At 44.9% G+C, this 27,593-nt stretch overlaps 1 protein-coding gene across 1 annotated transcript; it reads right to left on the reverse strand.

The window, feature by feature from the left end:
* Positions 1-20,414: 20,414 nt before the first annotated feature.
* On the reverse strand, positions 20,415-22,331 carry LOC119349123 (protein LIKE COV 1-like). Its single transcript, XM_037617135.1, has 5 exons — positions 22,200-22,331; positions 21,623-21,790; positions 21,454-21,551; positions 20,987-21,113; positions 20,415-20,892 (listed from the first exon to the last, which is right to left on the reverse strand). Exons 2-5 carry the CDS (start codon positions 21,738-21,740, stop codon positions 20,783-20,785), a joined length of 453 nt encoding a protein of 150 aa, XP_037473032.1. The 5' UTR covers positions 21,741-21,790; positions 22,200-22,331; the 3' UTR covers positions 20,415-20,782.
* Between the last annotated feature and the right edge of the window lie 5,262 nt (positions 22,332-27,593).

The following is a 27,593-nucleotide window of genomic DNA, read 5'->3' on the forward strand; positions in this document are numbered from 1 at the left end:
GTGCCGGACTCCTCGCCGGACTCCGAACCTCCCGCACCCCCTCCAATCGAATCCGATTGGGCGCCGATCATGGAGTTCACCGCTGCGGACATCTTTCAACACTCACCTTTAGGCGACATCCTGAGTTCGCTAAAGTATCTCTCGTTATCAGGAGAGACCTAGCCGGACTGCGGCAGGACGGTTGGGATGCGGACGACGAAGAAATTCAAGGCCCACCCACCACCCACTTAGTAGCCACTGTCAACGATCTAACCGACATGCTAGACTTCGACTCCGAAGACATCGACGGTATGAACGACGATGCCGGAGACGATCAAGAACCAGCGCCTACTGGGCACTGGAAAGCCACCTCAACTCATGACGTATGCATGGTGGATACACCAAAAGGAAGCGATAACGAGGAACAACGGGACATGGCGAAGGACAACTCCCCCGACAAACAACCAAAACGGCGACGCAAGCGCCGCCCGAAGTCTCGCCTCGATAACAACGGCACTCATACTGACCCCGCCTTAGAGCAGGGAGAAGCAGCGGACGACGAACATGCCACCAAGCAACCATCCGAACAGGATGAATTGGACAAGCAACCCATCCCCGGAGAAAACAACAGTCCAGACGATCTCACGCCGGACACATCACCGGAGCATAAGAACCTTCATAAAAGGCTCGTCGCCACTGCAAGAAGTTTGAAGAAGCAAAAGCGGAAGCTCAAAACAGCATAGGACGCACTCAGAATGAGATGGAGCAAAGTACTCAATACCGCAGACAAATACGGCGATAGTCACCAGGCAAAGAGCTACCCGAAGTGCAAGCTGTTGCCCGAATTTGACGAGGAGGCCGTAGAGCCCCCACGGTCAAAAAAGAAAGAGGCCCCCTGGCCGGATAGACGACCAGATGATAGGCTAAGAGCGGCAAGCAGCGCCACACACAAGCCGGCACACGATCCACATAAGAATCCTCGCAAAAAGGATGGCCCGGTTAGGTCCATCTATGGGACAAAAAAGAAGACTCCAGGAAGCAACACAACCCGCCGAGTGTTTGAAGACAACGGCACACCTAAATACAGGGGCTCCGCACACCCACTATGTTTCACCGATAAGGTACTGGATCGTGAATTTCCAACGGGATTCAAACCCGTAAACATAGAGGCATATGACGGAACAATAGACCCCGGAGTCTGGATTGAGGATTATATCCTACACATACATATGGCCAGAGGAGACGATCTCCATGCCATAAAATACCTACCCCTCAAGCTCAAAGGGCCAGCTCAGCATTGGCTCAAAAGCCTCCTAGAAAATACCATTGGAAGTTGGGAAGAGCTCGAGGATGCGTTTCAAGCAAATTTTCAGGGGACTTATGTCCGCCCTCCGGATGCAGACGATTTAAGTCACATAACTCAACAGCCCGGAGAGTCAGCATGCAAATTCTGGAACAGGTTCCTCACCAAAAAGAACCAAATAGTCGACTGTCTGGACGCCGAAGCCTTAGCACCCTTTAAGCATAACGTCCGAGACGAATGGCTCGCCAGACACCTCGGCCAGGAAAAACCAAGAACAATGGCCGCGCTAACAAGCCTCATGACCCGCTTTTGCGCGGGGGAAGATAGCTGGCTGGCAAGATGTAGCACCAGCGACTCGAGTACATCCGAGGTCAGGGATGGAAACGGAAAATCACGACGCAGAAAAGATCAGCGGCGGAATAAGGAAAATGGCCCAAATAGCACGGCGGTCAACGCCGGGTTCAAAAGCTCTCGGCCGAATAATAAAACACTGCCTCTTAAGGACAACAGTGATGAGCTATCCAACCTAAACAAAATCTTGGATAGGATATGTCAAATCCATAGTACCCCCAGGAAGCCTGCAAACCATACCCACAGAGATTGTTGGGTCTTCAAGCAGTCCGGCCGACTTAACGCCGAACACAAGGGGCTCGACACACCAAGCAAAGACGACGACGAACCCCACAAGTAGCATGCCGGAAAACAGAAGACTTTCCCACTAGAAGTCAAAACAGTGAACTCACTTCATGTGATAACAAGGAAAAATAGTGCGGCACCTGCTAAAACACGCGCCGCACGGTCCACCCCAGCAGAGTCCCGAAATTGGATGTTTAAACCAATTACTTTTGACCATCAGGATTACTCCGGAAGTGTTCAAAACGCAGGAGGGACCGCTTTGGTATTGGATCCCATAATCGACGGACTACAATTCACACAAGTCCTAATGGACGGCGGCAGTGATATAAACCTGCTATACCAGGACACCATCCGCAGAATGGGGATAGACCCTACCAAAATTCGCCGTAGCAGCACTTCCTTCAAAGGAGTGACGCCAGGCCTTTACGCCAATTGTACAGGCTCTGTACTACTAGAGGTTGTGTTCGGTTCATCCGACAACCTCCGTCGCGAAAAGCTCATCTTCCATATCGCCCCATTCAAAAGTAGCCATCAAGCACTACTGGGACGCGAAGCTTTCGCCCGCTTTAACGCAATACCGCATTACATGTCTCTTACGCTTAAAATGCCCGGTCCACGCGGCATAATCTCATTAAAGGGTAACTCTGAGTGTTCCTCGACCATGGAAAATGTGAGACTGCCTTGACAGCCACACACTGATCCGACCTTGCTGGTCAAAGCCCCTAAAAACAGGTCATTCACACCTCGGACACGGTTAGGCGAGTCCGGCGTAAATAAACAAGGGGCTTCCCAGCCGCATACCTCTTTACAAGGGGCTGCACGTATAAATGATGAGAGCCAATAAAGCTCAACTTTATTCATCTTCCATATCATACTTTATTTTAAATACATCTTTTGCACGATATTTTTTCCAAACTAAGTTCTTCTCTTTCACAGATGAAGCACGTGCTACACCCGTCCAGGATATAGCACAACAGAGACACAGGCGCAGACGTGCAGCAGGGACCCGTTGCAAGGATTCTTTTCAGATTAAGACCATGTGTAAACCTTTCTTACTGTCTCTTGTTGATACACATCCCCCGGTTTCCTACCATAACCGAGGAGGAGGCTGGCGTTTTGGCATTGGCCGCGTCAGAAGTTCTCGCCCGTACCTGGACACTAGGGGCTTAGGGCATTGTTCTGCCCGGTATCATAAAGACCGAATACCTCAGGGAGTGTTCGGCGTCTCGAGTTAGGCCTTATATGCATCAGCTCCGAATCATGTCTTTGGTCAAATGTTGGGTTTGCCCGGCTCCTATGTTTTGCTGCCTTACATTCCGCTCCACGGCTAACGCGGCACCAGGAGAACTACTGCGATTGTGCCCCGGTTCGGCCGGGCGAGCACCTCAGTAGAGAAGCCGAAAAGTGACTGTCATGATATAGCAAGAGACTGGTCAACCACTCAATCGACTACTGGAATGTTTAGAATTCCTCCGCTTTGACGAAGTACCGCTTCCCGGTCAGCCACATACGCGCCACGAGTCCGGAGAGCGCGGTGCCTCTAGGGGCTATATAGTAGCCCCACCATCGAGCTCCTATGGCTAACTGAAAGTGATAAAGCATTATAGTCCGGTTGCCTAGTTTGCTATGCTATCACCTCCTTCAAAGGACCAAGACGTTGTATTAAGTGTGAAAAAGCACTTTTTTTCAAACACCCCCGCACCATGTGCGTGGGGGCTGAAGCCAAAGACTGCCATCTTTCAGGTTATACATACATATACGGCCACACAGGAGATAGTTCAATACTTGAACGCACAAGTATAAAAAGCCGTTACATCATAAACATGATCTCAGAAATCATACATGTCATTTAAACATAACATCTTTCGAGCACTGCGACTCTATTAAACGAGCGCCCCGCAGGACTTCCTCAAAATAGTGCTCGGCGGGTAATAGGCTTTTGTCCGAACCCCGGGATGCAACATCGGTGGCATCCATCTCCGCCCAGTATGTCTTAACACGGGCGAGAGCCATCCGTGCACCCTCTATGCATGCCGACCGCTTCATCGCCTCGATATGCGGCACCGCCCCAAGGAATTGCTACAACAAGCCAAAATAACTCTCAGGCTTGGGCCTTTCTGGCCACAGATGAGCCACCACATCCGTGATGGCAAGTCCGGACAATCTATTCAGCTCAGCCCACTCAGCCAGCCGATTAGTCAACGGAAGTGGACGCTCCGGACTATGGAATTGAGACCAGAAAAGCTCTTCCATTTCGTGATCCTTCTGGCTTCGGAAGTGCACGACTGCGTCCGCCGCACTTGCCGCCAAATCCAGATAAGGACCCTCCGCACCCCACAATTGGCCCAACTGAGCATACTCCGGATCCGTGAACTTCCTATGCAGTAGAAAGGGCTTTCCAGCCGCAATGTCTCCGGCCTGACGCAGTTCCTCCTTCATAGCCCGCATCGCACAACAGGCATCCTTGGCTTCGGCGGAGGCCTTCTTCAGGTCCTCTTGCTCCGCTCGGCGTTCTCTTTCAAGAACCTCATAGCGGTCGGTAGCATCTTTTAATTTCACGGCCATTCCGTCCATCTCCTCCCTGCTTCGGCAGTGAGCAGCCTTTTCGGCTTTTAGCTCTTCCGCTGCCTTCAAGGCAGCCGCATCACTTTTCCTGGCTTGCTCCTTGGCTCGAGCAAGCTCTGCTCGAAGGTCTTCCACAGCAGTGGCACCATCTGCATCAAGCATACAAATTGTAAGGAACGGGCATCAGCTCCCTTACTAGGTAACCGCGGAGAAACCAACTACCTTGTGACTTGTCAAGTCGTTTATTGACCAGCCCGATGTCCGCATCCGCAACGTCAAGTTGCCGCTTCAGCTCGGCAACTCCATCAGTCCGGCTGGCCACCGAACGTTCCGCCACCTGCATAGGAAAGGCGACATTCTATAACTGAGATTATGATCCTCGGCACGTTGTCGCTTTCGACAGCATACCAAGTCTCAGGGGCTACTATCTATACAGGGCGCACTCCATGTGCAAAACTGTCAAAAGGTATGTCATTTTTTGCGTACCTCAAACCCCGTCAGAAAACTTCCGACGGCCTCATGCAACCCGCTCTCAGCGGATGAGATCCTTTCAATCACCATACTCATTAATGTGCGGTGATCTTCTAAGATAGACGCCCTCTCAAGCAAATCCTGCAGCTCCACCGGCCGTACTCCAGTGGGTGCCGAACTCCCCGGCCCCGCCGGACTCGGGGAGACCCTCCGTGACGAAACCTCAGGGTCGTCCGCCCTGCCCGACGGAGCGGCAGATGGAGGCGTTTCGCTCTCCATCATCTCCGGACGAAGATCCCCCGAAGATGAGCTCTGCTGAGAAGGGCTAAGATCCGAACTACAAGGTGAAAACTTCGGTTACCCGTAGAAATAAAGTAGGGATGTCCCCTATTACAAAATTCCCCCTTTTTACTTACGGCTCGTTGGAGGGCTGATTCCTTTGGGGAGACTGTGCGGCCGGGGCTCTTCCCGGCACAGGACCTTCCGGTGCAGATTTCTTTCCCCGCTTTGAGGCCTTGGCCTCCGGGTCTTCGGAAGCGGTCGTCTTCTCCCCCTGGAGGAAGGGATTCTCGATTCCCCCCTTACTGAAAGCCTCCTTGGCAGAGGTGGTAGTTTCCCTGTGCCCCCCTTTGCCCTCCTCCGAAGGTGCAACCTCCAACATTTTGATTAACACGGGATCCGACGTGGTCTCAGGGATGGGGGCCGGACACCGTATCAGTTTTGCTTGCGCTATCCACTCCTGCCCAAGGGATAGCTGGTTAAAAGGCAAATCCATGATAAATAAATGGACAATGTGTCCGGACACAGGGCTACTTACTTGAGTATCCAGGCGATTGCAGCTTAGGCCAGCGTCCTCGGTCAAGTCCGGACGCATCTCTTGTGATCCGAAGAACAGTTTGTACATCTCCACGGGTGTCAAACCCATGAAGTGTTGGAGAGCTCGTGGTCCCTCCGGATTAAATTCCCACAGGCGGAGGGGGTGACGTTTGCAGGGCAGAAGGCGCCGAATCAGCATAACCTGTATCACTACGACCAGATTGATCTCCCTTTCTTGGAGGTCTCGAATCCGGCCCTGCAATAGGGGTATGTCTTTGGATGACCCCAGTCAAGCCCTTTGTTGACCCATGACGTCAGCCGTTGTGGAGGGCCCAGGCGAAAGGCGGGCGGCGGCCTCTTCCTGCTTCCCCTGGGAGCGGTGATATAGAACCACTCCTGTTGCCACAAGCCAAGCTCCTCCTGAAAAGAGCCCTCGGGCCATGGAGCATCGACCCTGTTGCTTATAACCGCCCCGCCGCACTCTGCCTGACGCCCCTCAATCATCTTCGGCTCCACGTTGAAGGTTTTGAGCCACAAGCCGAAGTGAGGGCTAGTGCGGAGGAAGGCTTCGCAGACGACAATGAATGATGAGATGAGGAGGATGGACTCCGGAGCCAAGTCATGGAATTCCAACCCATAGTAAAACATGAGCCCCCTCATGAAGGGGTCCGTCGGGAAGCCTAAGCCCCGACGGAGGTGAGACACGAACACGACACTCTTGCCGGGCTCGGGAGTAGGAATATTTGCCCTTGGGCAGGCAACCTATGTGAAATCTCATAGGTTAAGTACCTGGCGTCTCTCAGCTTTAGCACGTCCTCTTCCGTGACGGAGGAGGGCATCCACCGGCCTCGTAGGTCGGAGCCGGACATTGTCGAAGGTCGAAAGTACCCGAATCTGGAGCCCTGGGTGTTGGAACTTGGGGCGAGGGGCGGATTCGATTAAGGATTGAAGAAAAAGAACGGGCCTTGGTCTCATTATAAAGAGGGAGAATACCAAGAGCCAACCCCATGACCATTTGGAACCCGCCTTCGATGGAGGGGGCGTGGCAACGGGCGCGGTTGGGTTACCCACATCCGTATTAATGGGAATCCCGGAATAAGGGGAACACGATCTCTGCTTCGATAAGACGTGCCAAGGAAACCGCTTCGCTAAACGCGCGGAGGTGGTATAATAAAAATGATTCGAGTAAAGGCTTGGTTGTGGTGTGACGTCACGCCACAAAATACGTCAGCAGATTGAACTTGTGTAAATATTATTCTCTCTACAGTGGTATGTGGAATTTTTTTGCAGAGCCGGACACTATCCTGGTGTTCACAATCTTCTATAAATTGTTCGGAGGAGGAACCCGCCTTGCAATGCCGAAGACAATATGCGCGCCGGACTCGTCATCATTGAAGCCTGGTTCAGGGGCTACTGAGGGAGTCCTGGACTAGGGGGTGTCCGGATAGCCGAACTATCATCATCGGCCGGACTCCAAGACTATGAAGATACAAGATTGAAGACTTCGTCCCGTGTCCGGATGGGACTTTCCTTGGCGTGGAAGGCAAGCTTGGCGATAGGGATATGTAGATCTCCTACCATTGTAACCGACTCTGTGTAACCCTAGCCCTCTCCGGTGTCTATATAAACCGGATGGTTTTAGTCCGTAGGACGAACAACAATCATACCATAGGCTAGCTTCTAGGGTTTAGCCTCCTTGATCTCGTGGTAGATCTACTCTTGTAATACCCACATCATCAATATCAATCAAGCAGGACATTGGGTTTTACCTCCATCAAGAGGGCCCAAACCTGGGTAAAACATCGTGTCCCTTGTCTCCTGTTACCATCCGCCTAGACGCATAGTTCGGGACCCCCTACCTGAGATCCGCCGGTTTTGACACCGACACTCATCTCTATGATCATAGACATTTTATCCTCTTGTCACGATGACCTTCAACTTCACTCTGAAATTACTTGAACCATTCAATAATTTAGACTTGTGTTTCATCAAGTAAATATACAACATCTACTCAAATCATTTGTGAAGTAAGAACATAATGATATCCACTGCGTGCCTCAGCACTCATTGGACAACACACATCAAAATGTATTACTTCCAACAAGTTGCTCTCTTGTTCCATCTTACTGAAAATGAGGCTTTTCAGTCATCTTGCCCATGTGGTATGATTTGCATGTCTCAAGTGATTTAGAATCAAGTGAGTCCAAATGATCCATCTGCATGGAGTTTCTTCATGCGTACATACCAATAGACATGGTTCGCATGTCTCAAACTTTTCAAAAAACAAGTGAGTCCAAAGACCCATCAACATGGAGCTTCTTCATGCGTTTTATACCACTATGACTTACATGGCAGTGCCACAAGTAGGTGGTACTATCATTACTATCTTATATCTTTTGGCATGAACATGTGTATCATTACAATCGAGATTCAATAAACCATTCATTTTAGGTGCAAGAACATTGAAGGTATTATTCAAATAAACAGAGTAACCATTATTCTCCTTAAATGAATAACCATATTGCGATAGACATAATCCAATCATGTCTATGCTCAACGCAAACACCAAATAACAATTATTTAGGTTTAACACCAATCTCGATGGTAGAGGGAGCGTGCGATGCTTGATCACATCAACCATGGAAACACTTCCAACACATACCGTCAGCTCACCTTTAGCTAGTCTCCGTTTATTCTGTAGCTTTTATTTCGATTTACAAACACTTAGCAACCGAACCGGTATCTAATACCCTGGTGCTACTAGGAGTACTAGTAAAGTACACATTAACATCATGTATATCCAATATACTTCCGTCGACCTTGCCTGCCTTCTTATCTACCAAGTATCTAGGGTGGTTCTGCTTTAGTGTCTGTTCCTCTCATTACAGAAGCACTTAGTCTCGGGTTTGGCTTCAACCTTGGGTTTTCACTAGAGCAGCAACTGTTTTGCCGTTTCATGAAGTATCCCTTCTTGCCCTTGCCCTTCTTGAAACTAGTGGTTTTACTAACCATCAACAATTGATGCTCCTACTTGACTTCTACTTTCGCGGTGTCAAACATCGCGAATACTTCAAGGATCATCATATCTATCCCTGATATGTTATAGTTCATCACGAAGCTCTAGTAGCTTGGTGGCAATGACTTTGGAGAAACATCACTATCTCATCTGGAAGATTAACTCCCACTCGATTCAAGTGATTGTTGTACTCAGACAATCTGAGCACAAGCTCAACGATTGAGCTTTTCTCCCTTAGTTTGCAGGCTAAGAAAATCGTCGGAGGTCTTATACCTCTTGACGTGGGCACGAGCTTGAAATCCCAAGTTCAGCCCTCGAAACATCTCATATGTTCCGCGACGTTTTGAAAACATCTTCGGTGCCTCAATTCTAAACCATTTAACATTACTGAACTATCACGTAGTTATCAAAACGTGTATGTCAAATGTTCGCAACATCCACAGACGACATTTGAGGTTCAGCATACCAAGCGGTGCATTAAGGACATAAGCCTTCTACGCGGCAATGAGGACAATCCTCAGTTTATGGACTCAGTCCGCATAATTTCTACTATCAACTTTCAACTAAATTTTCTCTAGGAACATATTTAAAACAGTAGAACTAAAGCGCGAGCTACGACATAATTTGCAAGAATCTTTGGACTATGTTCAGGATAATTAAGTTCATCTTATGAACTCCCACTCAGATAGACATCCCTCTAGTCATCTAAGTGATTACATGATCCGAGTCAACTAGGCCGTGTCCGATCATCATGTGAGACGGACTAGTCATCGTCGGTGAACATCTTGTGGTCTGAGTCCATAAACTTTGCAAGAATCTTTGGACTATGTTGATCGTATCTACTATACGACTCATGCTCGACCTTTCGGTCTCTTGTGTTCCGAGGCCATGTCTGTACATGCTAGGCTCGTCAAGTCAACCTAAGTGTTTCGCGTGTGTAAATCTGGCTTACACCCGTTGTATGTAAACGTTAGAATCTATCACACCCGATCATCACGTGGTGCTTCGAAACAACGAACTTTTGCAACGGTGCACAATTAGGGGGAACACTTTCTTGAAATTATTATGAGGGATCATCTTATTTACTACCGTCGTTCTAAGCAAATAAGATGCATATACATGATAAACATCACATGCAATCAAAAACTGACATGATATGGCCAATATCATTTTGCTCCTTCTGATCTCCATCTCCGGGGCTCCATGATCATCATCGTCACCGGCATGGCACCATGATCTCCATCATCATGTCTCCATGAAGTTGTCTCGCCAACTATTACTTCTACTACTATGGCTAACGGTTTAGCAATGAAGTAAAGTAATTACATGGCATTATTCAGTGACACGCATGTCATACAATAAATAAAGACAACTCCTATGGCTCCTGCCGGTTGTCATACTCATCGACATGCAAGTCGTGATTCCTATTACAAGAACATGATCAATCTCATACATCACATATCATTCATCACATTCTTTTGGCCATATCACATCACATAGCATACCCTGCAAAAACAAGTTAGACGTCCTCTAATTGTTGTTTGCATGTTTTACGTGGCTGCTATGGGTTTCTAGCAAGAACGTTTCTTACCTACGCAAAAGCCACAACGTGATATGCCAATTGCTATTTACCCTTCATAAGGACCCTTTTCATCGAATCCGATCCGACTAAAGTGGGAGAGACTGGCATCCGCTAGCCACCTTATGCAACAAGTGCATGTCAGTCGGTGGAACTTGTCTCACGTAAGAGTACGTGTAAGGTCGGTCCGGGCCGCTTCATCCCACAATGTCGTCGAAACAAGATTGAACTAGTAACGGTAAGCATATTGAACAAAATCAACGCCCACAACTACTTTGTGTTTTACTCGTGCATAGAATCTACGCAATAGACCTAGCTCATGATGCCACTATTGGGGAACGTAGCAGAAATTCAAAATTTTCTATGCATCACCAAGATCTATCCATGGAGAGACTAGCAACGACAGAGAGGAGAGTGCATCTACATACCCTTGTAGATCGCTAAACGGAAGCGTTCAAGAGAACGGGGTTGAAGGAGTCGTACTCGTCGTGATGCAAATCACCGGAGATCCTAGTGCCGGACGGCACCTTCGCGTTCAACACACGTGCAGCCCGGTGACGTCTCACATGCCTTGATCCAGCAAGGAGAGAGGGAGAGGTTGGGGAAGACTCCGTCCAGCAGCAGCACAACAGCGTGGTGGTGATGGAGGAGCGTGGTACTCCAGCAGGGCTTCGCCAAGCACCGCAAGAGACGAGGAGGGAGAGGGGCAGGGATGCGCCAAGAGGGAAAGGTTCTCATGTGTATGGCAGCCCCAAACCCTCCACTATATATAGGGGCAAGGGGGAGGGGGAGGCGCCCTAGGGTTTCCCCTAGGGGGCGGCGGCCAGGGCAGATGGGATCTCCACTTTGGGTGAATTGGCCCCCAAGCCAGGAGGTGGGAACCCTAGATGGGGCGCCCCAAACCCCCTGGTCACGTGGGAATAGGTGAGGGGGGTGCACAGCCCCTTAGTGGGCTGGTTTGCCCCCTTCCCTTGGCCCATGAAGCCCCCCCCCCCCCAACACTTGCCGGGGCTCCCGAAACACCTTTCGGTCATGCTGGTCATCACCCGGTACCTCCGGAACACTTCCGGACTCCAAAACCCTTCGTCCAATATATCAATCTTCACCTCCGGACCATTCCGGGACTCCTCGTGACGTCCGGGATCTCATCCGGGACTCCAAACAACATTCGGTAACCACATATATCTATTCCCTATAACCCTAGCGTCATCGAGCCTTAAGTGTGTAGACCCTACGGGTTCGGGAACCATGCAGACATGATCGAGACGACTCTCTGGTCAATAACCAACAGCGGGATATGGATACCCATGTTGTCTTCCACATGTTCCACGATGATCTCATCGGATGAACCACGATGTCGAGGATTCAATCAATCCCGTATACAATTCCTTTTGTCTAGCGGTATTGTACTTGCCCGAGATTCGATCGTTGGTATGCCGATACCTTGTTCAATCTCGTTACCGGCAAGTCTCTTTACTTGTTCCGTAACACATCATCCCGTGATCAACCCCTTGGTCACATTGTGCACATTATGATGATGTCCTACCGAGTGGGCCCAGAGATACCTCTCCGTTACACGGCGTGACAAATCCCAGTCTCGATTCGTGCCAACCCAACAGATACTTTCGGAGATACCCGTAGTGAACCTTAATAGCCACCCAGTTATGTTGTGACGTTTGGTACACCCAAAGCATTCCTACGGTATCCGGGAGTTGCACAATCTCATGGTCTAAGGAAATGATACTTGACATTAGAAAAGCTTTAGCATACGAACTACACGATCTATGTGCTAGGCTTAGGATTGGGTCTTGTCCATCACATCATTCTCCTAATGATGTGATCCCGTTATCAACGACATCCAATGTCCATGGTCAGGAAACCGTAACCATCTATTGATCAACGAGCTAGTCAACTAGAGGCTTACTAGGGACATGGTGTTGTCTATTTACCCACACATGTATCTGAGTTTCCTCTCAATACAATTATAGCATGGATAATAAACGATTATCATGAACAATGAAATATAATAATAACTAATTTATTATTGCCTCTAGGGCATATTTCCAACAGGATGGTGGGAACACCAGCTCGAAAGTGACAAGACATTGCGCCACATCACTCCTTAGTCTTGGATTTCTGGATCGATCACCTTCTCAAAGATTGCATTAAGGAATGTGCATAGCTTCACAATGGCTAATCAGACGTTTTCCGGTAGAAGCCCCCTCAATGCAACTGGAAGTAGTTGCATCCTAATCACGTAACAGTCATGAGACTTTAGGTTCTGAAACTTTTTCTCTAGCATATTTATTATTCCCTTTATATTCGACGAGAAGCCAAACGGGACCTTCATACTGAGCAGGCATTCAAAGAAGATTTCCTTCTCTTCTTTGGTAAGAGCGTAGCTGGCGGTACCTTCATACTGCTTTGGAGGCATGCCATCTTTTTCGTGCAAATGTTGCAGGTCCTCCCGTGCCTCCGGTGTATCTTTTGTCTTCCCATACACGCCCAAAAAGCCTAGCAGGTCCACGCAAAGGTTCTTCGTCACGTGCAACACGTTGATTGAAGAGCGGACCTCTAGGTCTTTCTAGTAGGGTAGGTCCCAAAATATAGAGTTTTTCTTCCACATGGGCGCGTGACCCTTAGTGTCATTCGGAACAGATAGTCCGCCGCGACCCTTTCCAAAGATTACGTGTAAATCATTGACCATAGCAAGTACGTGATCACCGGTACGCATGGCGGGCTTCTTCCGGTGATCTGCCTCGCCTTTGAAATGCTTGCCTTTCTTTCGACATTGATGGTTGGTCGTAAGAAATCGATGATGGCCCAGCTACACATTCTTCCTGCATTTGTCCAGGTATATACTTTCGGTGTCATATAAACAGTGCGTGCATGCGCGGCATCCCTTGTTTGTCTATCCTGAAAGGTTACTGAGAGCGGGCCAATCGTTGATGATTACAAATAGCAACGCGTGCAAGTTAAATTCCTCCTGTTTCTGCTCATCCCACACACGTACACTGTTTCCATTCCACAGTTGTAAAAGTTCTTCAACTAATGGCCTTAGGTACACATCAATATCGTTGCCGAGTTGCTTAGGGCCTTGGATGACAACTGGCATCATAATGAACTTACGCTTCATGCACATCCAAGGAGGAAGGTTATACATACATAGAGTCACGGGCCAGGTGCTGTGATTGCTGCTCTGCTCCCCGAAAGGATTAATGCCATCCGCGCTTAAACCAAACCATATATTCCTTGGGTCACCTGCAAACTCAGCCTCGTACTTTCTCTCAATTTTTCTCCACTGCGACCCGTCATCGGGTGCTCTCAACTTCACGTGTTTCTTATGGTCCTCACTGTGCCATCACATCAACTTGGCATGCTCTTTGTTTCTGAACAGGTGTTTCAACCGTGGTATTATAGGAGCATACCACATCACCTTGGCAGGAACCCTCTTCCTGGGGCGCTCGCCTTCAACATCACCAGGGTCATCTCGTCTGATCTTATACCGCAATGCACCGCATACCGGGCATGCGTTCAAATCCTCGTACGCACCACGGTACAGGATGCAGTCATTAGGGCATGCATGTATCTTCTGCACCTCCAATCCTAGAGGGCATACAACCTTCTTTGCTGCATACGTACTGTTGGGCAATTCGTTATCCTTTGGAAGCTTCTTCTTCAATATTTTCAGTAGCTTCTCAAATCCTTTGTCAGGCACACCATTCTCTGCCTTCCACTGCAGCAATTCTACTATGGTACCGAGCTTTGTGTTGCCATCTTCGCAATTGGGGTACAAACCTTTTTTGTGATCCTCTAACATGCGATCGAAATTGAGCTTATCCTTTTGAATTTCGCACTGTCTCCTTGCATCAACAATGACCCGACGGAGATCATCATCGGGCACATCGTCTGGTTCCTCTTGATCTTCAGCAGCTTCCCCCGTTGCAGCATCACCATATTCAGGGGGCACATAGTTTTCATCGTCCTCTTCTTCTTTGCTGTCTTCCATCATAACCCCTATTTCTCCATGCTTGGTCCAAATATTATAGAGTGGCATGAAACCCTTATAAAGTAGGTAGGTGTGAATGGTTTTCGAGTCAGAGTAAGACTTCGTATTCTCACATATAGGGCATGGACAACACATAAAACCATTCTGCTTGTTTGCCTCAGGCACTTCGAGAAAATTATGCACACCCTTAATGTACTCGGAGGTGTGTCTGCCACCGTACATCCATTGCCGGTTCTTCTGCGTGCATTATATATAATTAAGTGTGTCAAAAACCATTACAGAACATCATGAATAGATAATTAAGTGACCAAATTAATAGAAGTTCATCATCACATTAAAACCAAAGTACATACATAGTTCTCATCTAACAACATATAGCTCTCCAGAGCATCTAATTAATTAAACCATACATTGAAACTATGTAAAACATTTCAATGCGAAAACAAATGCGATCATAATCGCAACCAAGGTAACAATTGATCCAATAGCACAATGATACCAAGCCTCAGTATGAATGACATATTTTCTAATCTTTCTAATCTTCAAGCGCATTGTATCCATCTTGATCTTGTGATCATCGACGACATCCGCAACATGCAACTCCAATATCATCTTCTCCTCCTCATTTTTTTTAATTTTTCCTTCAAGAAATTGTTTTCTTCTTCAACTAAATTTAACCTCTCGACAATAGGGTCGGTTGGAATTTCTAGTTCACATACCTCCTAGATAAATAAAATCCATGTCACGTTGGTCGGTGATAACCCACAAGTGTAGGGGATCGCAACAGCTTTCGAGGGTAGTGTATTCAACCCAAATTTATTGATTAGACACAAGGGGAGCCAAAGAATGTTCTGAAGTATTAGCAGTTGAGTTGTCAATTCAACCACACCTGGATAACTTAGTATCTGTAGTAAGGTATTTAGTAGCAAAGTAATATGATAGTAATGGTAAAAGTGGAAAAAGTAAAGATAGCAGTATTTTAATGATTGTAACTATAGCAACAGAAAAGTAAATAAGCGAAGCACAATATGTGAAAAGCTCGTAGGCATTGGATCAGTGATGGATAATTATGTCGGATGCGATTCCTCATGTAATAGTTATAACATAGGGTGACACAGAACTAGCATGTATTCCGAATATAGTCATACATGCTTATGGAAAAGAACTTGCATGACATCTTTTGTCCTACCCTCCCATTTGCAGCGGGGTCCTAGTGGAAACTAAGGGATATTAAGGCCTCCTTTTAATAGAGTACCGGACCAAAGCATTAACACATAGTGAATACATGAACTCCTCAAACTACGGTCATCACCGAGAAGTATCCCGATTATTGTCACTTCGGAGTTCTCGAATCATAACACATAATAGGTGACTATAGACTTGCAAGATAGGATCAAGAACTCACATATATTCATGAAAACATAATAGGTTCAGATCTGAAATCATGGCACTCGGGCCCTAGTGACAAGCATTAAGCATAGCAAAGTCATAGCAACATCAATCTCAGAACATAGTGGATACTAGGGATCAAATCCTAACAAAACTAACTCGATTATATGGTAAATCTCATCTAACCCATCACCATCCAGCAAGCCTACGATGGAATTACTCACGCATGGCGGTGAGCATCATGAAATTGGTGATGGAGGATGGTTGATGATGATGACAGCGACGGATCCCCCTCCCCGGAGCCCCGAACGGACTCCAGATCAGCCCTCCCAAGAGAGATTAGGGCTTGGCGGCGGCTCCATATCGTAAAACGCAATGAAACTTCCTCTCTGATTTTTTCTCTCCACGAAACAGAATATATGGAGTTGGAGTTGAGGTCAGTGGAGCATCAGGGGGCCCACAAGACAGGGGGTGCGCCCCCCACCCTCGTGGACAGGGTGTGGGCCTCCTGGCCTTCATCTTTTGCCAGTATTTTTTATATTTTCCAAAAGTTATCTCCGTGGATTTTCAGGTCATTCCGAGAAATTTTGTTTTCTGCACTATAAACAACACCATGGCCGTTCTGCTGAAAACAGCGTTAGTCCCGGTTAGTTTCATTCAAATCATGCTAGTTAGAGTCTAAAACAAGGGAAAAAAGTGTTTGGAAAAGTAGATACATTGGAGACGTATCAGTCGGCATAATTGTCATAAACAATAAATGAACCAAATAGTTATAAAGATAATATATACCACATCCGAATCATAGACATGATGAGGGCATACCAAAACCATCGCACTAAATAATAAGAAGCAATAATAAAAGTAAGAAAATTATACAAGTATCTATCTAAACATACAAGTAAGATTTATTTTTCTTTCAGAAAGAAGATAAGAACAAGAGGCTCACCACAGTGGTGCCGGCGAAGAGATCGGCGTGGGTGATCGACAGCGGTGAACACGGGGACGGGACGTGACGGACCGCTAAACCTAGACAAAATATTGAGGAAATTGGAGCTTGGAGGTCGAGCTTGGAGAGGAGAAAGATTAAGTAGTGTGGCTCAGGCATTCCATCGAACACCTCATGTGCATAGGAGGTGAGCTAGAGCACCATAAAGCTCTCCAACAGCCGGCCAGAAAAACAGAGCAGTGGGGTGCTCTGCTCGCGGGCGAGGGGGTACATATAGGCAACTCATTGGTCCTGGTTCGTAGCTGGAACTGGGACTAAAGACCACCCTTTGGTCCCGGTTCAGGCCACCAACCGGAACCAAATGGTGGTGGGACAGGATCGAGGCCCATTGGTCTCGGTTCGTCCCACCAACCGGGACCAAATGGTGGTGGGACAGGATCGAGGCCCATTGGTCTCGGTTCGTCCCACCAACAGGGACCAAAGGGGGCAGACGAATCGGGACCAATGCCCCCACGATGCCCGGCAGGCCCCCTGGCCTCACGAATCGGGACCAATGCCCTCATGGGTCCCGGTTCGTGACTGAACCGGGACTAATGGGCTTACCTGGCCCAAACGAAAGCCCTGTTTTCTACTAGTGATACTAGAGATTTGAGTGCCGACATCAGTGGCGGAGTCAGCACTCAGCGACCCGGGGCAGCTGCCTGGGATCGCCGCTGCTGCTAGCTTGAGTGAAGCCTTTGGCGGCAAGCACGTCCTACGCGTTGAACAATAGTGAAGCCAAGATCATGCACATGACAACCATGGTTCCGAAAGCCATGGAACGAACTGATGAATGCAATGCCAAACCAAGTGCCTGCACATGCATATTTTACATCCTATCGTGATGGTGTGTAGCAGCCTAGCAGGCGCAGGTCAATATGCAGTGTAGATCGGTCAGACATTGAGAAATGTTGTCAAATTTGTTCACTGAGAAATGAGAATGCTTGGGTTTGTCGCCTCCAGCGTCAGATTGTGCAAAGTTCATCGCATCAGCTAATCGTTCCAGCAGATTGTGCAAAGTTTGTCATATCGACTGATTGTTCTAGCAAGTCTTTCAAAGTCAGGGTTCCAGTTCCACCATTGTTGGTCTACTGTCTACTATCGTATGACCAATAGGAGGTTTGGTTAGTCCAAGAATTGAGGGTAACACATCTCAGTCAGGCATTGTTTCTTTTACAGCAAGGCACCTCAGTCAGACATCGTAGATGCCGAAAGCTAATTTGGAATCCCAAACAGCTAGAGGAAAAAAATTAAACAACAGTCCAAGCCAATTGTACAAAATCCATCGGATCAACAACGAGTGTGAGTCGGCTACTTTTACTTAATTATAGATCCTTCAATCCTCAGGCGTGACAGATTGCTAGTGCATCGCGCTCAGGATCTCGTTTGCCGAACTGGTGTGATATGTGTTGAATACTTGATAAGAGAAGCTTGTTTGCCTCAGATTCTGCTAGCTCCATCGTGGTTTGTGTGGATTGCATGCGAATGCGGATGTGAATCCAGAGTTGACAAAATCTGGGGCACTGACATAGCAACAGATACAACGATCTCTGTGAAACAGCGTGGAAATATGTCAAGCATCTTTCATGTGTTTTCAAGCAGATTATTGAATAAGATACCTATAGGAGAATTTAGGAATTACCAATGCCTTCACGCACAGAAAGGTTAGGCCTTATGACATCCTTTGAGTTCACCACAAAAGATACATAGTAAATGTCTTCTTGACCAGAATAGCTCTGTTATAATAACATAATGACGGGATATTATACATTGAGATGAGGCAAAGCTACACCTTAATGAGACCGAACAATAGAAAGGTTCATTTGAAGTATTTTGTAAGTATTCCTTTCCATTCTGTACAAGGCGAACTAGTCAAATTTGCTGATGCAGAAAGCTAAGTGGTACTCCGAACATTCAGAAGAACAAAATTAAACAATAGTAAAAAAAATACAATTACAACTACAAAGTATCTATGGTGGTGCAAAGTATAAGCCAATTATACAAATTGCATCAGATAAGCAATGCGTGTGAGTCACCTACTTCTACTTAATTGCACATCCTTTTGATCCTCGGGCGCGACAAATCGCTAATACATTGTGTTCATGATCTTGTTTGGCCCAATCGTGTGGTATGTGTTCAAAGTTCTATTTATTATTGATGAACAAATATGCAACTAGCTTTCCCTGGTTTCTGTTCGTTCTCCTATGACATGCTTGGATTGTATGTGGATGTTGGTCTAGGGTTGACAAAATCCAAGGCATCGACATAGCACCATATACAACAATCTTTGCGAAACATCATAGAAATATGTCAACGCCTTTTTCACATGATTCTAAAGCAAATTATCAAATAAGGTACCGAGATGAGAGTTTATGAAGGAGTGTCCGAGACCTTTGTGGTGTGTGCCTCTCAGGTGTGTAGCAATGTTAGCACAAAAAGATTCAACTAATGTGGCTGAGGCATACACAGGCCAAGAAACCATACAGAATGAGGCTACGGTGATTTATGATATTGTGTGGTGTTAGCTGGACTTATCGGGGAGGTGGAGTTCATCGTTACCAAGGGAACTGAATGGAGCGGCACCCATGATTGTCAAGTCTTGCTTTTATAATCAACTTTCGTGTAATAGAGTTGATGAACCACCTAGTATTTGATATCAATAAAGCTAGCAGTGATGATCTTCCCTAAGAAAAAGACTCTGGACGTTCTTGGTGGATGAGAGACAATGAAAGCCGGTGTGCTTTTTAACATTTATTAAGAGGAGCTTACCTTATCTCTAGAAACTTCATGTGTGGTAACTTGTTACAAGGTAGTAAGATTTCAACTTTTGTAAGCCACATAGTACTATACACCACTCTATGTGAAAATATGAATTAGTAGCAATGCGGATACTTTTGGTATGACGAGTAAAGCCGCACCTACTAGTTACATTTGTATATGTTTGCTCTTTATAAATACAATAAGATGTGAGTGGTGACATGACCCTGTAGCCAGGCAAACAAATATAGATTGGTTCCTTGTTTGCTCGTCCAACTTCATATATTTGAGTAAACAAAACTTTGCCGCAATTGCTATTCTGAAGCTTTAGGAATGAGCGGCATTGGGAAAAATAATTCAACTGGTGAAGCAATACTCAATGCACAAACTGAAACAATAGCTACCCGGAACAGTTTTGGTACAACGGGTATACTCAGACACACTAGTTCATCAGGATAGCCTTGTCCTATTTACGTATGCTAAAGATTAAAGTGCTGGCATCAGTGGCGGAGCCAGTTCCCGGCGACCCGAGCCAGCTGGTTGGGCTCACCGCTGCCGCTGGTTTGAGCCAAGTCTCTGGCAGCAACCAGCATATTTTTAGTCCTACCAAGCTGGTGTGTAGCAGGAGCAGCTCAGTGTAGCTTTGACCAGTAAACGAAACCACACACAGAAACAATAGAAATGTCGTCAAATGTATCCGTGGAGAAATAAGAATGCTTGGGTTGGTCGCCACCAGCGTATTGTGCAGAGTTGATCACATCAGCTAATTGTTCCAGCAGATTGTGTAAAGTTTATCATACCACTATTGTTCCAGCAGGTGTTTCAAAGTCAAGGTTCCAGTCCCACCATTGTTGGTCCAGTGTCTACTATCACCTGATCTAGGAGGTTAATTAGTCCAAGAATTCAAGGTAAGACAACTCAGGCAGGCATCGTTTTCTTTTACAGTAAGGCACCTCAGTCAGACATTGTTGATGCCGAAAGCTAATTTGGACTCCGAAACAACCGGAAGAAAACAATTGAACAACCGTAAGAAAATATAAGTATGGCTAGGAAGCATCTGGGGCGGCATTACAAAGACAAAGTCCAAGCCAATTGTACAAAATCCATCGAATCGACAATGCGTGTGAGTTACCTACTTCTACTTAATTACAAGATCCTTTGATCCTCAGGCGTGACAGATTGCTAGTGCATCGCGCTCAGGATCTTGTTCGCCGCACTGGTGTGATCTGTGTTGAGAGTTTTACACTTGATATCGACGAACAGGTATGCAGTTTGCCTCAGCTTCTGCTCGCTCCACCTCGGTCTGTGTGGATTGCATGCAGATCTGGATGTGGATCCAGGGTCGACAAAATCTGGGGCATTGACATACCACCAGACACAACGATCTCTGCCAAACGGCGCAGAAATATGTCAGCGCCTTTTCACATGTTCTGGAGCAGATTAACAGATAAGATAACGAGAGGATAGAGTTTAGGAGTTACCAATGCCTTCACGCACAGAAAGATTAGGCCTTATCACATCCTTCGAGTTCACCATGAAGATATCACCAATGTAGAGATGGTTGGTCGGCACATAGACACAGTAAAGGTCCTCTTGACCAGAATAGCTCTGTTATGACGTAACGAAGGGATATTACACATTCAGATGAGTCAAAGCTATAGCTTAAATCAGAGCAAATAACAGAATGGTTTGCAAAAGAAGCATTTATCATCCTTTTGAATATTCCAAAAATATTCGTTTCCATCCTTTACAAGGTGAGTTGGTCAAATTTTGTGGTAAAACTGAATTTCAACATTCAACCATGCAAGGGTTCATGCCAGCGACTAAGATTACAAGGCAACATAACTGCATACTGAGCATAGAGAAAAATCATGAAAAATATATGTAAACCTGGTATAACAGTGAAAATCATTGGGAACTCGGTATAACAGTGAAGAGTATAGTAAACCTGGAGCGAGACTGATGAGGTAATGAATCCAAATGCATATTCCCCAATACGAGGATGTCGTATGATGACTGCCTCCTTGAATGCCTGTTTGTTTTGATCTGTAAAAAGAAACAAAAGTTAGTGCATAAGCTACTCTGCAGATTGAACATCATGATAACTGTGAATTTACCTGGCGATATAGCAGCACTAATTTGCTTGGATGCATTGTAGATGTGGCGCACAAGTGGCATGCGCTTGATGATCCATTCACCAATGCCAAGAACAGATGCTCCAACCCAAGATGACATGAAGACCCCAACGAAAAATATGAAAGTAACAGAAGTGATGAAGCCAAGACCTGGAGATTCAAATGAGTACAGTGGGAAAATAAGCTGGATAGGCAGTAAGCATCCTTCTTAGCAATGAATAAGTTACAAAATAATAACTGATTTCAACTACTCAGTTTCATGTCATGTTTCACACATTTTTTGTACAGAAATTTAAGAATCTAATGACACGATAAACTAGAACTTAAAAAAATTATCAAATTATGCACCTAATTTCTAGGTTCAGCATACGAATTATGCAGACTGTATAATACACAGCAACAGACAATAACATATAATATAATAATAACACTACAGGATCAAACCCCAAAGTGGAAACAGGATGAAGGCAGTCATTTATTGAAGAAACTACAACATGACATCAAACCATCGAAGAAATTTGATATTTCAATACCAAAAGAAGTGGAGTAGTTTGCATACCAAAAATGTTGATACCCAATTGTGCATAGATTGGAGAGAAGAATCCATCAACAAAATGAATGAACCACCAGGTGAAGTAGAATGTTATCGCTATGGGGAAGAGAATCACACTGGCATTTTCTCAGAAAAGAACATCAAAACAGCATCAGTGCTTACGTGAAAATAAAATTTATATAACAGACGCAGGACAGCTGGTAATGGCTGCTGTGCATATTTACTGGTTATCGCAGAATAATGATGCAACTTTGAGTAAGATTTATTATGTCCAATCAGTATTTGTAATAAATTTGGAGCACATTTTGAAATTACGAATACATTAAAAAATGGGAACAAAAATCAAAATTCTGATTTTTTTTAAATGTTCACATAAGCAAATTCCAAGGGAAACATAAAATCAGAGAAGAAACAAAGATGTGAAAAATAGAGACAAAACTATAGCTGAAAAAAATATGACAAATCGGTTTAGGAACCTTTTATATACTCTAGTTCCCAAAACAAGCCAGGAACCTTCGAGAAGATTCACAATATTGTGGCTCGAACGCTCAAATGGGCCGGCCCATTCAACGATTGTGTGTGTGATTGCCCAGTTTTTTGCCACAACATGTGGCAAATAGGAAATTCCGTACGTTTGGGGAGTAATGTCAAATAGACGGCAGCATGCACAGAAGGTCGCCTGACTGAGCCACCTCATTGTCGCGCGCGGAAATAAGAAAAAATTCACTGAAAAAAGAATGGCAATGCATGGGGTCGAACAATGTAACTCCCACTGCTGACCACTTGTCGCTAGCCACACGAGCTAAAAGGCTTCCATTCAAACTAGGTAACACGGACTATAAGAACCATCCATCAGCGACCAGTTTACTGTAGAGAACCAGTCTTTTTCACAATATTTAATTTTATTTTTTTCTATTTGCTATTTATCTCTTTTTCATTTTGTGTTTTAATTTTATTTTTTATTTTTCAAAAACTGCTCATGCTTTCAAAAATTTGTTCATAAAATACAAATATTAGCATTTTAAAAATTGTATGATTTTTTTAAATGTTCATGCCTTCCAAAATTTCTCAGAATGCCAAAACACAAATGTTTTCTAAAAAGAGCAAACAAAAATTTGAAAGCACATTAAAAGCCCAAAAAGCCCCATTTGGAAGCACCTTCTTTTTGATAAATTTTGCATTTTCTGGAGTTTCTTGCTTAAAAAAGGCCAATAAATGGCCAGACATGTCAAAAATCATTCAAACATGGATGGATGCCTACCAAGGCATGCCAACCTGCTCGTAAAAGTTAGGGTCACTTATTCATATATCAAAACATACCACCAGTTGGGGTGCATCCATGAGCATGTAGTTTTTCCTAATTTGAATATTAATTGCAATTTCTATCATTATCAATCAACATGAACAAATTGTGTGTGGAACTTTTACAAGGTTGAATACTTTTTCAAAAATTGTTGACAAATCCGAATAATTGATGAAAAATTTGTACACAATCAGAAAACTACGTACATTCTAAAATCTATGAAAATTACTAAAAAGATAATATTTCTTAAATTTGTGAACAAAAACTATACTGAAATTCTAGAATATTTTTTAAAATTGCAAAGAATATTTGAAAACAAGAACAAAATTTTCAACTTTTTGAACATATTTCAAAAAGAGTAATAAATTTTTAAAAGGAGAAAAATAAATTACCAAGAGAAAGAAAAATGAAAAAATAGAAAAATATGCTTAAGCCCTGGTAACTAGGCGACATCATCACTCCTGTCGGGCGCCTGCTGGGAGAAAACCTTATTTGACATTTATTGGGTCAAACAGTCGTTGTTTCTCACAAACCCTACTGATACGAGTGAACATGGGCCAAACCATTTTAATTTTTTGTTGCCTCTGGACATGCTTGGTTTGGGAACCTTCTAGATGGTTCCAGGTCAGTTTTTACCGGTTTGGATACCTTCTAGAAGGTTCATGAATCCGTTTTCCTGTCTTTTTCTTATTTTTTTCCTTTTAAAAAACGTAAAGTTCAAACAAAGTTCAATGTACTTATTTGTTCATATTTTCCAAAAATGTTTGAATATTTCAAATAATGGTCTCGTTTTCAACAAAGTTAAGAGTTTCAAAATTGTTTGTGTTTTGAAAAATTGTTTGGAATTTCATTTTTTCTCAATTTTCATAATTGTTTAGAGTTTCAAAATTTGTTCCACTTTTTGGAGAAAATTGTTTGCATTTGTTTCATGTTTAAAAAAAGTCGCATTCAAAATTCTCAACAATATTCAAATTTGTTATGTTCAATTTTGTTTCGCATTAAAATAATTCACATTTAAAATTCCTTAAAACCTTTAAATCTGTGGCTGTTCATACTACCTCCGTTTGGGATTTGAAGGCCAGCTAGCCGAAGTGGCAGTACCAAGAAATTCACAATGGTTAATTTATAGCATTGGGTAGGGCTGTAATTTTGGGAGGCAGTTAATGCCAATGGCTCAAGAAACGATTGCCTTGTATGCATTGGCTCATCTTTTTTTTGAGTGGATGCATTGGCGGCAAGCACATCCTACGCGTTGAACAATAGTGAAGCCAAGATCATGCACATGACAAGCATGGTTCTGAAAGCCATGGAACGAACTGATGAATGCAGTGCCAAAACAAGTGCCTGCACATGCACATTTTACATCCTACTGTGATGGTGTGTAGCAGCCTAGTAGGAGCAGGTAAGTATGTAGTGTAGACCGGTCGGACCCAGCTAGCGAACCGTCGCACGCGAAAATGATACAAATGTTGTCAAATTTGTCCATTGAAAAATGAGAATGCTTGGGTTGGTCGCCTCCAGCTTCAGATCGTGCAAAGTGTATCACTTCAGCTAATTGTTCCAGCAGATTGTGCAAAGTTTGTCAAATCAGCTAATTGTTCCATGAAGTCTTTCAAAGTCAGGGTTCCAGTTCCACCATTGTCTGTCTACTATCGCCAGACCAATAGGAGGTTTGGTTATTCCAAGAATTGAAGGTAACACACCTTAGGCATGCATTGTTTTCTTTTACAGCAAGGCACCTTAGTCAGACATCTTCGATGCCGAAAATTAATTTGGGCTCCCAAACAGCAGGAAGAAAATGATTTAACAACATTAAGAAGCATCAGGGGCGGTGGTACAAAGACAAAGTCCAAGCCAATTGTACAAAATTCATCGGATCAGCAACGTGTGTGAGTCAACTACTTCTACTTAATTATAGATGCTTCAATCCTCAGGCGTGATAGAATGCTAGTGCATCTCGCTCAGGATCTCATTTGCCGCACTCGTGTAATCTGTGTTGAATACTCCCTCCATATCAAAATATAAGACGTTTTTGACACTGTCACAGTGTAAAAAAGGTCTTATATATTTTCATACGGAGGGAGTACTAGGTGAACTCCGAACTTAATGAGAACGAACAATAGAATGGTTCTTTTGAAGTATTTTGTAAGTATTCCTTCCCATCCTATACTAGGTGAACTAGTCAAATTTGTTTCTCTAGGGGAAAACTAGTCAAATTTTGTTTGTTGATGCCGAAAGCTAAGTGGTACTCTGAACATTCAGAAGAACAAAATTAAACAATAGTAAAAAATATATACAATTATGACTACGAAGTATCTATGGCGATGCAAAGTATAAGCCAATTATGCAAATTGCATCAGATAAGCAATGCGCGTGAGTCGCCTACCTCTACTTAATTGCACATCCTTCTGATCCTCAGGTGCAACAAATCGCTAACACATTGTGTTCATGATCTTGTTTGGCCGAATCATGTGGTATGTGTTCAAAGTTCTATTTGTTATTAGTGAACAAATATGCAAGTGGTTTTCCCCGGCTTCTGTTCGTTCTCCTATGGCATGCTTGGATTGTATGTGGATGTTGATCTAGGGTTGACAAAATCCAGGGCATCGACATACCACCATATACAACGATCTTTGTGAAACATCGTAGAAATGTGTCAACGCCCTTACACATGTTTCTAAAGCAAATTATCAAATAAGGTACCGAGATGAGAGTTTGGGAAGGGGTGTCCGAGACCTTTGTGGTGTGTGCCTCTCAGGTGTGTAGCAACACTAGCAGAAACAGATTCAACTAATATGGTTGAGGCATACACAGGCCAAGAAACCATACAGAATGAGGCTGTGGTGTTTTATGATATTGTGTGGCATTAGCTGGACTTATTGCGGAGGTGGAGTTCATCGTTACCAAGGGAATTGAATGGAGCGGCACCCAAGATTGTCAAGTCTTGCTTTTCTAATCTACTTTCATGTAATAGAGTCGATGAATCACCTGGTATATAAGGCTACAGTGATGATCTTTCCTAAGAAAAAGACTGGGCGTCCTTGGTGGATGAGAGACAATGAAAGCCGGTGTGCTCTTTAACATTTATTAAGAGGAGCTTACATTATCTTTAGAAACTTCATGTGTGGTAACTTGTTACAAGGTAGTAAGATTTCAGCTTTTGTAAGCCACACGGTACTGTAAACCATGTGAAAATCTGAATTAATAGCTATGCCAATACTTTTGGTACGGCGAGTAAAGCCACACCTACTAGTTACATTTGTATATGTTTCTTCTTTATAAATACTAAGATGTGAGTGGTGACATGACCCTGTAGCAAGGCAAACAAATATAGTTTGGTTCCTTATTTGCTCGTCCTACTCCATATATTTAAGTAAAGAAAACTCTGCCGCAATTGCTATTCTGAAGTGATTATGCTTTAGGAATGAGCGGCATTGGGAAAAACAATTCAACTGGTGAGCCAATACTCAGTGCACAAACTGAAACAATAGTTACCTGGAACAGTTTTGGCACAACGAGTATACTCGCACATAGTAGTTCATCAGGATAGCATTGTCCTATTTACATATGCTAAAGATTCGAGTGCTGGCATCAGTGGCGGAGCCAGTTCCCGGCGACCCGAGCCAGCTGGTTGGGCTCACCGCTGCCGCTGGTTTGAGCTAAGTCTCTGGCAGCAACCACGTCCTACGCGTTGAACCATAGTCAAGCCAAGATCACGCACACGCCAACCATGGTTCTCAAAGCCATGGAGCAAACTGATGAATGTGGTGCCAAGAACAAGCGCCTGCACATGCATATTTTTAGTCCTACCAAGCTGTTGTGTAGCAGGAGCAGCTAAGTGTAGCTTAGACCAGTCAGTGAACCACACATGGAAACAATAGAAATGTCGTCAAATGTATCTGTGGAGAAACTAGAATGCTTGGGTTGGCAGAAACGGCTTGCTCGGGGGCAGGGGCGGCGCAACGACGGGCGTGGGCGACGGCGACGGTGTCGACGGTCGCGGGCGACGGCGACGGCGACAGCGATGGTGACGAGGAGCAGGGGCGATGCGCGACGGGCGCGGGCGACAGCGACAGCGACACCGACGGCGACGAGGA

The sequence above is a fragment of the Triticum dicoccoides genome, chromosome 1B (genome assembly GCF_002162155.2).
Source record: "Triticum dicoccoides isolate Atlit2015 ecotype Zavitan chromosome 1B, WEW_v2.0, whole genome shotgun sequence".
Lineage (NCBI taxonomy): Eukaryota > Viridiplantae > Streptophyta > Magnoliopsida > Poales > Poaceae > Triticum > Triticum dicoccoides.